At 44.5% G+C, this 14,397-nt stretch overlaps 1 protein-coding gene across 1 annotated transcript in view; it reads right to left on the reverse strand.

Annotated features, from left to right (window-relative positions):
- Nucleotides 1–2,802: 2,802 nt before the first annotated feature.
- Nucleotides 2,803–14,397, reverse strand: part of LOC104079416 (brain-specific angiogenesis inhibitor 1-like) — a gene marked incomplete at its 5' end in the record, with an annotated part of 66,285 nt that continues 54,690 nt past the window's right edge. Inside the window, one exon of the mRNA XM_009581450.1 lies at nucleotides 2,803–3,007. Within this exon, the coding sequence (XP_009579745.1) occupies nucleotides 2,810–3,007 (198 nt within the window). The remainder of the gene's footprint in view (nucleotides 3,008–14,397) is intronic.

Genomic DNA, 14,397 nt, shown 5'->3' on the forward strand with positions numbered 1-14,397 from the left:
GGGCAAGTTTGGTGCTGGCCAATGGCTCTTCCACAGTAGAGAGCCAAGGTGGCAGCTTGCAGGTCCAGGAGAGGTGTTTCCCAGCACCCGGGCGTGATGCAAACCACATGTGGGGCGCGGGCAGGGGCGCTTTTAAAAAGCAGACATCGCTAGAGTTTACACCTCTTTTATTAGAAATAAGACACATTCATTTTGTGCTCTGAAAACTGTACAGAAAAAAAATTGACGAACACAGAGAGGAAGGAGGGGAAGGCATGGCACGGGGCAGGGCAGGGCATGGGAAAACAGAATTAACCAGAGGAGCTGAGCAGAGAAAGTCGAATATCAACAGTTATTAAACAAACATTTATCTCTGTAATTACATAACACCGTTAATGTCCTGCAAGTCGGCTGAAGTGAATGGGTGAATGGGGAAGGTTGGAGAGAAGAGGGCAGGCTTGGTTGGGCAGGGGAGGGAAAAAAAAAAAAAAAAAAAGAGAGAAAAGAATTAAAACACAGTAGAAAGATATCTGTATGCTAAAATTCATAATGTGTAATTATAATAATTACAATATCATACAACCCGGCATCTGAGGGAGGCTTTTGTGCTTTCCTGTTTCATAGAATAATCTAAAATTGAACAATAATATCACAGTTTTTATAAGTAATCAGTTTCCCTATTTTTTTAACTATTTGGATTTTTTAAAAGTTTTTCTTTCCATCCTTCATATTATACAGTTAATGGCAAGGTAAATGCCACTGTCCTTAAAGATCAGTTACCCAGGTGGCCCAAAGGAATATTGAAGCAGGGATGTTTGCATGCCAAGCAACATCTCTCAGTGGAGGAAACACAACTGGGGTCAGTGATTGTTTTGCATCTTGTATCCATTGCTAGCTTTTTCCTAAAAAGTTGTTGTTTGTTTTTTGTTTTGTTTTGTTTTTTTTTTTAAAAAGATACCCAAACACACAGTAATAACTCAGACCCTGATCAAGCTTCACTGCTGTCTGGCACAATCTGGGCATTCACAACCAGAGGTTTGTCGCCGCACATCTCCAAAGCTGGGACAGTCGTTCCAAACATCAGACAGACAGTGCTGGAAATGATAAAAAAAAATGAAGTCTGCATGTAATGTCAGTGGTATATTTTTTAATGATAAAAATATTGCACAACACTTTTTGGGGTGAAATGTAGATAACTTAGTTTTTGTAAATAGCCTTGAGAAATGTTGAATGAAAAAAAAAAAAAATCATTATTATTTTTTTCATGGTGAAATAAAAAACCAGTATTTTATGATGAGGAATATTCTGCTCTCCTGACCAGCTCCACCTCTTTCTTCTTGTAGGTCCACAAACCTGCCTGCTGGCTCTGGACAGTGGGGAGGGAGGAGAAGAGCCAGCGAGGGGAAAATAACCAAAGCCCAAACTGAATAAAACAAAGAAAAACATTGCAAGCGAGTGACAAAGGGGCTGTGTGTTCCCACCATCCCAAACTTTCCATGGAGCAACTTGCCTTCCACCTTCTGCAGGTGGCATCCTCACCCCATGCCTGCACAGTCCTATGGCACAGAAAGGCATTCGAAATGACAAGAGCCAAAGAAAAGAAAGGTCTTGGGTTTCAAGTTCTCTTTTTATTGAAGAAAAGAAAAGAAGAAGGAAAAAAATAGATTATTTTGTTTGTTTGTTTGTTTGTTTCCAAGTGGACGTTATTCATGTTGTCAGTTTGTCTCAATGTCCTAAGGCAACATCTCTGTATACCAAATGTCTCCAGGTACATCGGCAGATCCGTCTTTCCCTCTTTCTTTCTCTGCCTTCCAGGGAGGGGCAGCTTGGAATAAATCTGAGTCCGAAACCAAGGAAAAATAACAGAAAAAAAAAAAAAAGGATGAGGCCAAGAGGACCTTTGCAAGGTCCCTGCTGATTTATCTATTTAACAGTCAATGAAACGACCTACATTCTTCTTGTTGGTCTGTTTTTCTAACACCTTCGACCCTCTCCCTGGAGACGTGGTGAGCAGGTTTTGGAGGTGGTCCTTTCCTCCTGCGCCTGTCCCACTCCTTGGGGCGCGCAGGAGCTCTGCTGTGGAGGGATGAGAGGAGGAAGCCCCACCTTACCTCTCCACCTAAGCCATGGATGACTCCACCACTTCCCCCTCCAGGCCCCGTGGGGACCCATTGCTGGAGTGCCACGATGCCAGGTCACGGTGTGGCACGTAGGAGTGGGAATGTCTTCTTGGCCACCGCTTGGCCCATCCCGTCTCCTGCCTTCTCGGATGAGCTGGTGAGGGAGAGTTGGGGGGCGAGGATCGGCAAGGGATGCCTCAGACCCTCAAGGCTGGGTCTCCCCCAGGGATCTACGGACAGATCACATCCCAGCGAGGCTCCCGCAGGTGTCCCCTCTCGTGGTCCCCAAACAACCCCGATCTTCTTGGCCCTTCGCGGTGGCTGTTGGGCATCCTTCCACACCTCCCCGTGGCAGAGCAGGAAGGCTCCCGGCATGCGGCAGCAGCCCGAAAGCATCTCGGCAGGGCTCGTCCCCTGCAGTCCCCCCCCACTCTCTACCTCCTTCTTGCTCTCTTCCAGGTTCACTTCTTCTCCAGTCCTACCTGGGAAAGCTCATGTTGTCCTGAACCTACAGCTACTATACTCTATAAAGTAATATTCCCCCTCTCTGCTGAGAACAATACAAAAGTCTTACCAAAGGTTTCAAAAGAAACCAAACACTTCTCTCGCTCGGTTCCGATTTAATTTAATCATTTCTTTAAAACATGGTTTTGTTTTGTTTGTTTCGTTTGTTTTCTGGAAAAAAAAAAGTCCCTTTCTTCCCTTTCCGCTCAGACCTCTGTCTGAAGGTCAATAATGTCTTGTCCCACCAGGGGGATGGTGGCTCCTGTTTTCTCCCACTCTACAGTTTTTAGTTCTAGGGGAGACTGTGCCACAGGTTCGATGTCCTTTTTAACCCATGATGGTGGGGACTGGACTTTCCTGATTCCTTCCCAGGGTCTCTTGTTTGGTGTCTGCTGTTTTTCTTGCTGCAAGAGGAGGAAAGTGTAAGAAAGGAGAGAGAAAGAAAGAAAGAGAGGTTAGTGCCTGTGCAAAAAAATAGCATTTTTTCACCTCCTTCTCTTATATCAAAGGTAAATTTTTCTGTGAAACTCCTGATCCAAAGTAAAGTGGGGGTTCAATGAAAATTGCATTTGGTGTGTAAACTGTCTATTTTCAGGAAGAAAATATAAAGGGATTTTTTTTTCCATTGCTATCTGTATCACCTAATGCCTCGATATTTCAGCTTTCAGCTGAGGTTTTTGCCACTTGCATTTCCATTGAAAAACTGAACATGGTTTTGAAAATTCAAGAGCTTTTTCTACTTCTACAGAAAATCCCCACACAGAAATCCAGATTACAATGAGGTCTTTTTGAACATACATCAACTACATTTTGTATAGATGAGAATATATTCCTTATGTAGCACAGCTATTCATAGGCTATTTAATTGCAGCAAAACATGCTAACTATTTTGCCGGTGAACCCATGCTGTTTGGTGGGCTGGATCGTCAGCTCTGAAACTGAAAGCATTTCCACCAACTCCACACCAAGCCTTCGAGGCTTTATCGACTGCCGTTAGCCCAGTCTCATGCACCATCCGCTACGGATATCAATCCACAGAATATCTTTGCCAATATGCACCAAGACAAGAGTCTGGGGAGAGCTGAGGCTCTGTAAAACGAGTGTATTCTTCAGTGTATATGAAGGGTAGTCCATGCAAAGATTTTAAATGAGTTGTTCCACTAAGCTTCTCCCCCTGCCCCCCGCCCAAGAGTGATGCTTTTCACAGTTAATTATCCACACAAAACACTCCAGCACTGGGCGAGAAGAGGTTTCCCTGCACGTGACTTGAGCACAGAGCCCTTTTGAGCCACCTGCCAAAGGGAAAGTGGCAGCTAGCAGAAAGGGTGGGAGGAAAGGCAGCTGCATGGAGGATGACAACAAGGAGAGAAGAAGTCTGGGAAGAAGATGAGGAGACAGACATGCAGGTGACGTGCAGCCCAGGACGTGTCACAGCTCGATGCTGTCACCAAAATGTATTGATTGAGGGGAGATGAAGCCACACGTAGACTGCAGTGTCATGATTGAACTCCAGGATGGTGCAGAGATTGCTGCAGCCCCATAGGAAACCTAAATACCCATCCGCTACATGCTAATCCACCTGCCTTGGCTTCTGATTTTTTCCCTTCCTAAAAGCCTTTTGTAAGTCTGTGATTTATCCCACCTCCACGCCGCAGTGTCGATAGGAGAGGCACTGCAGCATTATCCCTACAGGGACAGCTTTCATCACATCACCCAAGCCATGAATTCTGCTTTTCCAAATTTTCACCTTTAATACAGAAATAAAGTGTGTTTGAAGTTGCTCCTGCATCCCCACAGCTGCTCACAGGGAGAAGGCTCTAGGCAAGGTCATTTGGTGGCTAGAGAGTGCAAATGTATGAAACAGGTAAACCTGGTCTTCTCAATGTGCAGTGAAAATGTTCTGAAATTACCTTTATTTTAATTCAAAGGGAGAAAAATAACTTTTAAAAGGTTCTTTGGAAAAGAATTGTTTCTTTAAAAAAGCAAATTTTGGAAAAGTATTGTCCAAAAGAATGTAAAACACAGTTCTTGAAATCTGCAGCTGAGGTTTTCATTAAACTCTATGACACAGAGCTTTTCTTATGCTGTTGGTGTTATTCTTACTTTATTCCATGATGTAACACAATGGTGATTAATACTAATATGACAGAAAAGGTGATAAAACTGTTGACTTATTCCATTATCTATTTTGAAACCTATTTAAGAACCACTGCCTCTAAAAAATAAAACCTTTTTACCTCTGTGTGTGTCTTAATGAGACAAGTTTGAGACTTCCTGAAGTGAAACTTCTACCTGCGGTGTTTTTGCAGGCCATTAGTCTGCTATGAAAAGATGCAGCAAGAAAGTACACATAAAGACAAAAGCACATATAGAGCAAAAAATGGAATGAAACTAAAAGTTTCCCAAAAGGTGAAGAAAAAAAAAAGCTTGGTCAGAACAGCTCTTTTCAATGAAATACCTGTTGTTTTCTCCCACAATTGCTGTAATGCCACAAGTTCTTAAAGTTACCGATGTCCACAGCTGTATTATTTAACAGAGAGCAGCACAAATGATCATATGCATGAAGTTCATAAATAATTCCATCTTTTCTCTCAAATGAAAGCCCTTCTTTGATGGCATTATTTACGGCCACCTTCAGCATCAGGTTCTTCTATTCCCAACTAATTTCTGTTTTAACAGCCCCTCGGTCTGCCAGACTCCCGACCTTCAGCCTCTCCTTAATGCTGTGAGGATGCTCCCAGATCTGATCACGTACACTGAACACGATCAGCAAACCTCAGAGCCGTTCTTGTCATGGGCTGCTTTTGAGCCTCTGAGTGAGAGCAGCTGCAAATCCATGTAGGGAACAGAAACTGGGAAAAAAACCCCTCAAACAATTTTGAGTTCACATCTACAGCAATAGCCTCTGACCAGACCTGTCACTGGGGAACAAGATCTAAGGGTTACAATAATTACTCAATGGCAATAAAAACAGACATTAAATGTTGTGAATTATTAAGAATAGATAAATTACGAAAGGAAGAGAGAATGAAACAGAAAACATCACTATGCCAGTGCATAACTCCACTCTGCACCTGCATCTTGAATATTAAGCGCACCCCATGGGCTTCCCGATAGAAGGATATAGGGGAAGTGATAAGGGTGGCCAGTTTAAGCCATGCACAAATTTATGGAGCATGGTCTATAGGAGAAGGATTATACAGACTAAGACTTTTCAGCCTTGAAAAGAGATCATGGATGGATGTGAAAGAGGTCTATGAAACTCTTAGTGGCTTGTGGACCATAGGAACGGACTACTGATGGTAGGGATCATCTCTTCCAACTACAGAGCATGATGATGCACCAAGCAGTGCCTAGCCCAGAGTGAACCCCAGGAGCTGGTCCTGCACACAGTGCCCAGCAGACCACCTTTCCACAGCTCTCTGTTGATGCTGAAAACTTCCAAAGTTATAAAAAGTGTGTGGAAACATTCACAAAAGCAACATCCATTCGGTACTATGAGGTAAAGTGACACCATTCTGTGTCAGGGGGTCTCTGAGCACAAATTACTGAAATCTTGAGGATCTTTTTGAAGATGCACTACCACATGCTTGCCCTGCTCTTTTATTTTTCCAAGATGTTTTAGACTCTGCTACAGAGAGGAGGCAGGGCCAGACTGGCCTTGGGTCTGACCCCATATGGTTGTTTCTTTCTAGCTTATCAGTGTGATGTGTTATCTAGCTATGACTGTAGCAGCCTTAGTGACTCCAAAGATGTCTACTTACAGCTAGAAGATAAAAAGGAGCCTCGGGAGATCAGCAAATGGAGAGGGGAGGCTTGCTTTTAGTTTCCCACTTCTCAGAAAAGAATTAGACTTCTCTCGTGATGCTGTGAGTGGAGGTGCTACCTCAGGGGTGGGATGCACCGGCTGTCCACCACGGCGCACCAGCAGCTCACAGAGCTGCGTGCACGGCCGTGATATGAGCATGGGTGCAGAAGGACTCGGTGCCTGGTTGGATGTCTGAGCAGGTTAAAGGCAATCAGGCAGGCTGAGCTCTGGCAAGGATGCTGGGAGACAAAAGAAAATCTTCTCCTCTTGGCAAGAGGCACCCTGGGAATTGGTAGCAGGCTCCTGGGAACAGCATCCTTTTTCTTTCCCTCCATATGGAGAAGGTTTTTATCGGGTCTGGGCCACTTGAACTGCATATAGAAATAGCCACTGGGCTCATGCTTCAGCTCTGGCATTTTCCTCCAGCCCCACTGTGGGGTCTTAGCAATCCTTGCAGACAGGAGGGAAAACCTAGCTGTGCACAGAAAAGAAGAAAAAACCTGGAGAGAGGGTTGTGTAATCCAGCTGTAAAAGGCATCGGTGCTGGCCCAGGGCCTGGCGCCTCGGAGACAGCCAAGAATGGCCCGAGACAGGAGCTGAAAGCAGCAGAGGCTGCTCTGCCAGTAACTCACAGAGACAGAGCCATTACTCTGGCCTGACACAGCCCATGAGATTCGGGGAGGAGGGAAATGTTTATCGGTACCTGCCTGGTGCCAGGGTGGCAGAGCAGACTCCTCTGTTGGAGGGGTGGGAAGGGAGGGAGCACCCAGACCCAAGGCTGGGGTAAAACCTGCTGCACAGGGCAAACTGGAGATCTTCATCACCCTGGTGACATTCGGAGTCTCCTTCATTCGAGAGACTTTCATTTTGGCTGTACATCTTTAAGGCAGAGGGAGAGGATTTGGGACAAAACGTATTTAAGATGCAATGCCAACAAAACCCCCCAAATCCCTAACAAAGACAGAGGCAAAGTGCATTGAGATAATCCACAGGATCCTCTCCTTCTAAAGCTAGTCCTGGCAGACTGCAGTGAGTCACCTGCACTCATGGTGGCTATGGAAAGGTGACGGTGGTGGAGCGAGGCACCTCCCTACCACAGACTCTTCTGCACGTTGGCTCTGTGCTGGCTTCAAGGGTCAAGGCTGGCTTCATCCAGAGTACCTGGATCCTAGTGCAACTCTTTTGCTTAGGACTGGCATCAGTGTATTGCATAAATAGGGGATGGGAGACTGTGGCTGCTCTAAGACAACTTCTATTTCACACTTCGGTCGAAAACAATAAAATGTGCAAACTTCTAAGCTGCATCTCCTTGTGTTTGGGTGGTTTTGGGTTTTTTTTTTTTTCTTTTTCATTTGGTTGTTTGGTTTTTTTTTTAATACCCAATTTTTATAGTTACCCTGAATAACCTGAAGAGGAATTCAGTGCTTTCTACAGAGCACTCTGGAATAACTCCCCTAGAACCAGCTACTCCCATGCTGTTTTCATTGCCTCTAGTGTCAACTTGAAGGATTTTTCATGACCCAAATGGTCTCTCCCCATGACATTGATGACTCTAGGACCAGAATGAAGTTATTCAGAGCGTATAGCAGGGAATCTGAAAGATAAATGTGGCTCACGCTGTCTAATCCATCTTTGGATCAATGTCGATGGAAAGTGATTAGAAAATGGGAAAGCTGTCTTATTTTTTTACAGAATGATAGATTTTCCTTTCTTTGTTTGAAACAAGTAGCTGCAGTTCCTGAATTTTATGCTTCTGAACTACAAAGATGATACTTTTTTTTTTTTTTTTTTCCCATTTAGGAGAAAAGCAAAATAAAAGGAAGTGGCTGACTTTGTTCAGAATTTCATTTTTTAAAAAAAGAAGAAATAATTTGTGGGGTTAACTTGCATTGATGGAAATCAGTTAGGAAACTTGAAATACCCAGCATTAGAAAAGGTTATGAAAGGGTTATAAAAATGTCTTCTGCTTCTATATTCTCTTAAGTTCAGATGGTCTAACCTGTAGGGGTTGCTGTGAGCCAAGTCTAATGAGGCCATGCACAGCTGAAGGTGAACAGGCACTGAATCAAGGAGGTCTTTCATAGATCCTCAGGGGCTCTTTCCATAGGCTTATAAACCTATCTCCTTGCCTGAAGGATGCAGAGAAAGCCAGTGTGAGGAACAGGCTATTCTCCGGGCTATTCTTGCCGTTAATCCAGCTGGTTAACATACCATCGTTTTTTGGACAATGCCTATGGTCTACGGAGGAGCCCACTCCACTTGGTGGACATGGAGGACTGGGTATTCCCCAAAATGCTGAAATCATTCAAGGCTCCCCCATGCCTCACAGGGGCACCTAGGGACTCCAGGAGGGGACAAAGAACACCCAAAGCACAATTCTTTATAGAGTCCTTTGGGTAACCAGTCCAAACAATTAGGAGCTGCAACCTGCTGGTGGCAACTGCAGGGTTTTTGAGCAGCTGATGGCTGGTTAGCATCAAAAGGCACAGCAGGAACTGACTGTTGACGCAGAGGATACAGGGAAGTCGTCGTCTCTCTGAGAAACAGAGTAACTGATGCCTGATACTTGGGACAGGAGGTATCAGATGATCTACAGGAGAAGGTGGACTGCTGATTGACGGTATATTTGGACACCCGGTAGCTGACAGATGGTTTATGGCTGAATGAATTACGGCTTGACATCATTTTCATAACAGAATTTATTGTAGTATCTATTATATGTTATGTAGCATTCCTCCATATAAAAGTTACCCTAATTAGTCTTTTAAAATTTGCCAGTTACCAAAGCCTTTAAGAAGAGCAGAGAGGATTAAACACGTGGCACAGAGGAGACACCCTACCTGTAAGTGGAGCTTCCCTTGCAGAGGGACACACAGTCGACAACAGGAGGAGCACTGCCTCCCAATTTTGTAATTCCTCAGTGAGGAATGAGGTTGAGTGTGACACAACCACCACCATCTGAGCTCCTCCACCCCCAGCCTCAGCCCATGCAAAGAGGTTCCCATGGACAGGAGCCAAATTTTCCTACCTGGGAGCCAGCTAGTGAAAAACCAGGGAGCCAGCAAGCAAGGGAATTAATTCTCTCATGCAGCAGAACGTGTCAGGGAGACACACAGCCCTGACTAGGAATGACCTGCAATATTGATCAATATTCCTTTTTTTCTCACTACTCTGTTAGATGCCAAAGCAAGCGCTAACGGGACAGGCATACCCTCCAAGTGTCCAAAGAGGAAAGCTAAGAAACATGTTGACCTGAAAAGAGAAAGGGAGTAATCAAGCCAGAAACATTGCCTAGCAGCAAATAGGAAAAAGACATAGAATGGCAGAAAAAACTTTGTATCTTTTTCCACTGGGTTTTGGAGCAAGTGCTCGTCCAGGACCAACAGAATGATGGGACTGGATTTGAGATCCGAGTTACAGACTGAGTCCAGATCCTGTATGTGAACTCCAGGACAGGGCTCCAGCCAAAGCAAAAGCCATTTGAGCTGCGGAGAGCTAAACGTAGCAAGTAGCTAAGAAGCAAGAATGAGCAAATCAGAGAAATTTGCAGAGCTCTGTTCAGCATGGCTTTCGCTGACCTCTGCACAAATAAAGAGCTGCTGTTTAAGATGAATGCAAAGCCAGATGCGAGGAGAGAGGAATATGTATGTGATTCAAACTTCTCTAATGGAGCTGGATCAAAGGACTCCTGCCGAGGGGGAAGGCAGGAGTGTCACTTCCATTGCTTTCAAAGCTGGCACTAAGCGTAGAAGAAACAAAGCCCTCGCTTCCTTTAAAGGCTGCAAAGCCTCCACTTTCATACCATGTTGTTGCAGAGCATAAGAACACCTCCTAATGTCCAACCCAAGCACTGGAATTTCTTTAGCAATTAACTCGCAGGGAGGAGCAGTGTTGGAGGTGCTTTACCCTGACAATAGAGATCTGCGCAGGAAAATATTTCCCATGTGGTGCAAAGTAGGTTGAAAATAGCCACTGCCCTGCTTTAATGTGGATGTCTCTCAGCTGCAGGAATTTAGACCTTGGGAAGTATGTGTATTTAGGGGGAAGCAGGGAAAAAAATTGCACGTTGGAGCTGACAGTCTGCCAGGCAAAGGGCAGAATTTTAAATGGAGAAACAAACTTACAGCAAGGTTTCCAACAATGGGATATTTTTTTTTTTTTTAGCAATCGGGTAGCTAAAGAACAACTCAAAATGATGGGAGTGATTAGGAAGGAAGAACTCTGCTGTCTGAGTCAGTACCAACGTAATGTTTCAATATGCATCTGGGCAGCAAAATGTGCCTTAAAGCTGCTATGAAGAGATATCTACTATCCCAGTGGAAGCCACTCGCTACTTATTGTAACCTTAAAAATGAAGGCTTGGTGGATCCTAGACACCAAGAGAGTTTTTAATTTTAATCATTTAGGATGCGTGGTGTGGATGGCTGGGTTTTTTGATGCAAATCCTGCTATGTTTGTCTCCAACCTTTGGTTCCTTTCATGCTTCCTAGCTGCAAAAAAGCTGCCTAGGGTATAAATATTCAGACTTCTCTGATGCTTCAACAAACACAGCTCATTCAGTTTTCTGCTCAGGGTCTACACCAGCTTCCAGTTTGGTCTGGGATAAAATGGAAAGGCAACAGTGTGCAACCTCCACACATAGGCTGGCTGCAAATCATTTGGGAGGAGGATGAGCAAAAAGATGATGATCCTGAGATACTCTTTTTAGATTCAAAGTTCCTTCAGGTGGACAGAAATAATCCATCCCAAATTCCAGCATAACAGGAGCAAAAAACCTGTAACTTCCTTTTGAGTAAGGACTGATTTTTCAAAAGTCATCTCCATCTTCCTTGCAGTCTTGAAGACTGCAAGAGAGAGAAAATTTACCATAGCCCATGGTAAGGTCATACAGAGACCTATTAGTGCATTAAAAAATTTACTTTTCAACCTGCAGTCATCAGATTTGCTGTATGTCAGTATGCTAATATCTTAATTCGCTAGCACTGAAAATTCCCTACCACCCTCCCTAGCTTTGGATAATAGTGTCTACATCCCTGATGAGTTCATAAAGCCACAAATGAGTGAGACCCCTGTCTCAGAAATAGTGTGGAGTAGGGAGGTGATCGTGCCCCTGTCCTCGGCCCTGGTGAGGCCGCACCTCGAATCCTGTGTTCAGTTTTGGGCCCCTCACGACAAGAAGGACATTGAGGGGCTGGAGCGTGTCCAGAGAAGGGCAACGAAGCTGGTGAAGGGTCTGGAGAACAAGTCTGATGAGGAGCGGCTGAGGGAACTGGGACTGTTTAGCCTGGAGAAGAGGAGGCTGAGGGGAGACCTCATCGCGCTCTACAACTACCTGAAGGGAGGTTGTAGCGAGGTGGGGGTTGGTCTCTTCTGCCAAGTAACAAGCGATAGGACGAGAGGAAATGGCCTCAAGTTGCGCCAAGGGAGGTTTAGACTGGACATTAGGAAAAATTTCTTTACTGAAAGAGTGGTCAAGCCTTGGAACAGGCTGCCGAGGGAAGTGGTGGAGTCACCATCCCTGGAAGTATTTAAAAGACGTGTAGATGAGGCGCTTAGGGACATGGTTTAGTGGGCATGGTGGTGTTGGGTTGACGGTTTGACCTGATGATCTTAGAGGTCTTTCCCAACCTTAATGATTCTATGATTCTATGATTCTATGATTCTATGATTCTACTCTGCTGCAGCGGTGAGGTGGCCTAGGCTTGAATGCAGGTGGATATGTGGTCCTGTATGCTTTGAACATGAATCCTGCTGGACAATGTCTGAGTGTGCTTCCAATGGGAGCATTTTTACAGTCGAGGTACATACATAAGAAAGTACATCTCTCATGGAATAGATTTCATGTAATAAACTGAAAAAAACCCATGGAAAAATCCAAGTTTGTTGCCCAAGGAAGGACAGTTCTGTATTATTGTACTCCGAGGCTCAAGTTACTTTAGCGTTAACAGTCTGCTTTAGTTTGTAGCAAAATAACTGCGGCAAACACTGGTGCCATGGTGGTTCCTGGGAATGCATTAAATATGGCCAAGATTCAGACACGGTCGGCATTTCAGGCAGTATTCTGGTTCTCCTAATTGCCTACCTCCTGGTAGGACATACCATCCTGGCAACATTGCTCATTAGTAAATTAATGACAGGTCAGTTGATGACGGCAGTGGGGACACCCTAATCTCAGGGGGATGTGGATTAGTCTCCAGACCTTTGCTGTAGCAGTTCTGACTTGAACGGTGACATGCGGTGGCCAGCAGCAGTGTTGCACAGTGCTTTGCATCACACGTATGCTTCCACCCTGTGCCCTCCAGTGCAAAGGGGAGGTCCCAGGGAAGGACTCCTTGGCCGCTGGGTGAGGGGAAAGTAGAATTCTTCCCCAAACCTGTCCCTACGTCTGCAGGATGAGAGACAAGCCTGGAGGCATTTGTCAAGGCTGCCTTTGATAGGGTTTGGGTCATTCTCACATCAGTAATGCCTTTCAGAAATGGAACTTGTAAAGGAGGAAAGCTGAACAGCTCAAACGTGCAGGAGTCCCTGATTATGTTTCCAACTCTAACAGTAACTACTCTGGGACAGTGAGCAAAGGGCAGTCCTCTTTACCTTTCAAGTGTACCCTGCTGTAATATTTATGCAAAGTTTAAATGTGTCAGGATACTTGGAGAGGAGCAATATATGTGCTGGTACAAACCTTCAGGTCATTGCTGAAGACCCCTTAAAAATCATGTTTTACCACTGAAGATGGAGAAATTCTCAACAGTAAATGCACGTGATGGTTGAATTTTCAACCCCCCTTCCTAAAGAGACAGAAGATCTTTTTCTTCCTCCCATTCTTCTGTTGGTGCTTCCTTCAAATCTGACAATGTAGTAATTCATCTGAAAGGAGCTACATATTCAGTGTGATGAGGTAATCAGGTTTGGCCAGTGCACTGAAGTACAGTGAAGACTAGCATTTACATCAAAACCAAAACCCAAACCAATCCCTAAAAAGGGCCGGCACCATTCCTAGGAATTCCCAAAGGAGGTCTATCCTATGCAGACATTTAGTTCAAGGCTCGGCAGCACCTTTCCGACCTTGGAGTTGAAGGAGGAGAGAGGAAGGTGCAAGAAGATTAGGAAAAGCATCATATCTTGGAAAGGACTAAGGACAAGGGAACATGCTGCCAGGAGAGGCTGGGAAACTGCCAAGGCTGGAGAGAGACTTGGCAGCTTGACTTTGTGGTTGCTTATTTAAAAGGGAAATCAAAGATACAGCAATGCAGGCAGATGGACTAGACCCAGTAAACATCCCTTCTGCTCTATGATGCTAGGTGTGAAAGAGTTCAAGGGTATTCCAGGATCCTTATGACCTTGTTCATGCCCACAAGGCAAGGATTTTCCTACCGGTGAAGGAATGTGTTTGGATTCATGCGTCATGGAAGGGTTTGGGACAGGTCTACAATGCTCTTCAATGCAAAACAAAAGCCAGACTTACGCTAACGTTAGTTTTATCACTTCCACCAGAAGAAATACTCCATCGTTTTATAACCTAAACATACATAAAAGAGAAAAAATTCTTTTGTTGTTACTTTAATTCCTGGTATCTGCAGTTTGCCTTTTCAGGGCAAGCTGAAGATGGGGCATGATTTCCAGTGGGGTCCCCAGCAGCAAATTGCAGAAAAAGGGATGAAGAAAGTTATTTATTATTCTTTGTACTGCTTTGGATGTTTTTAAACCAATACCCACTACTGACTTGCCAATAGTGATCTTAGCAAGGTCACCCTCTCAGGTTACATCCAAGGAAAAATCACAACTTGAAAAAGATTCAGTCAATATGCAAAGGCAACCTTCACAGCTTCTTTCCAGAAGTTCAAAGCTCTTTGATGCTGACACGGGCAACTTTAATTCTAGATAGATGCATCCCTGAAAAGCTCAAAACATCTCAATCTATAAAACCCTCCTGCAAACATATCACAGATTAGCTTTTACATGGTATTTAGGCATTTCTGATTTTACAGC

The sequence above is a fragment of the Fulmarus glacialis genome, unplaced genomic scaffold (genome assembly GCF_000690835.1).
Source record: "Fulmarus glacialis isolate BGI_N327 unplaced genomic scaffold, ASM69083v1 scaffold3297, whole genome shotgun sequence".
Taxonomy (NCBI): Eukaryota; Metazoa; Chordata; class Aves; order Procellariiformes; family Procellariidae; genus Fulmarus; species Fulmarus glacialis.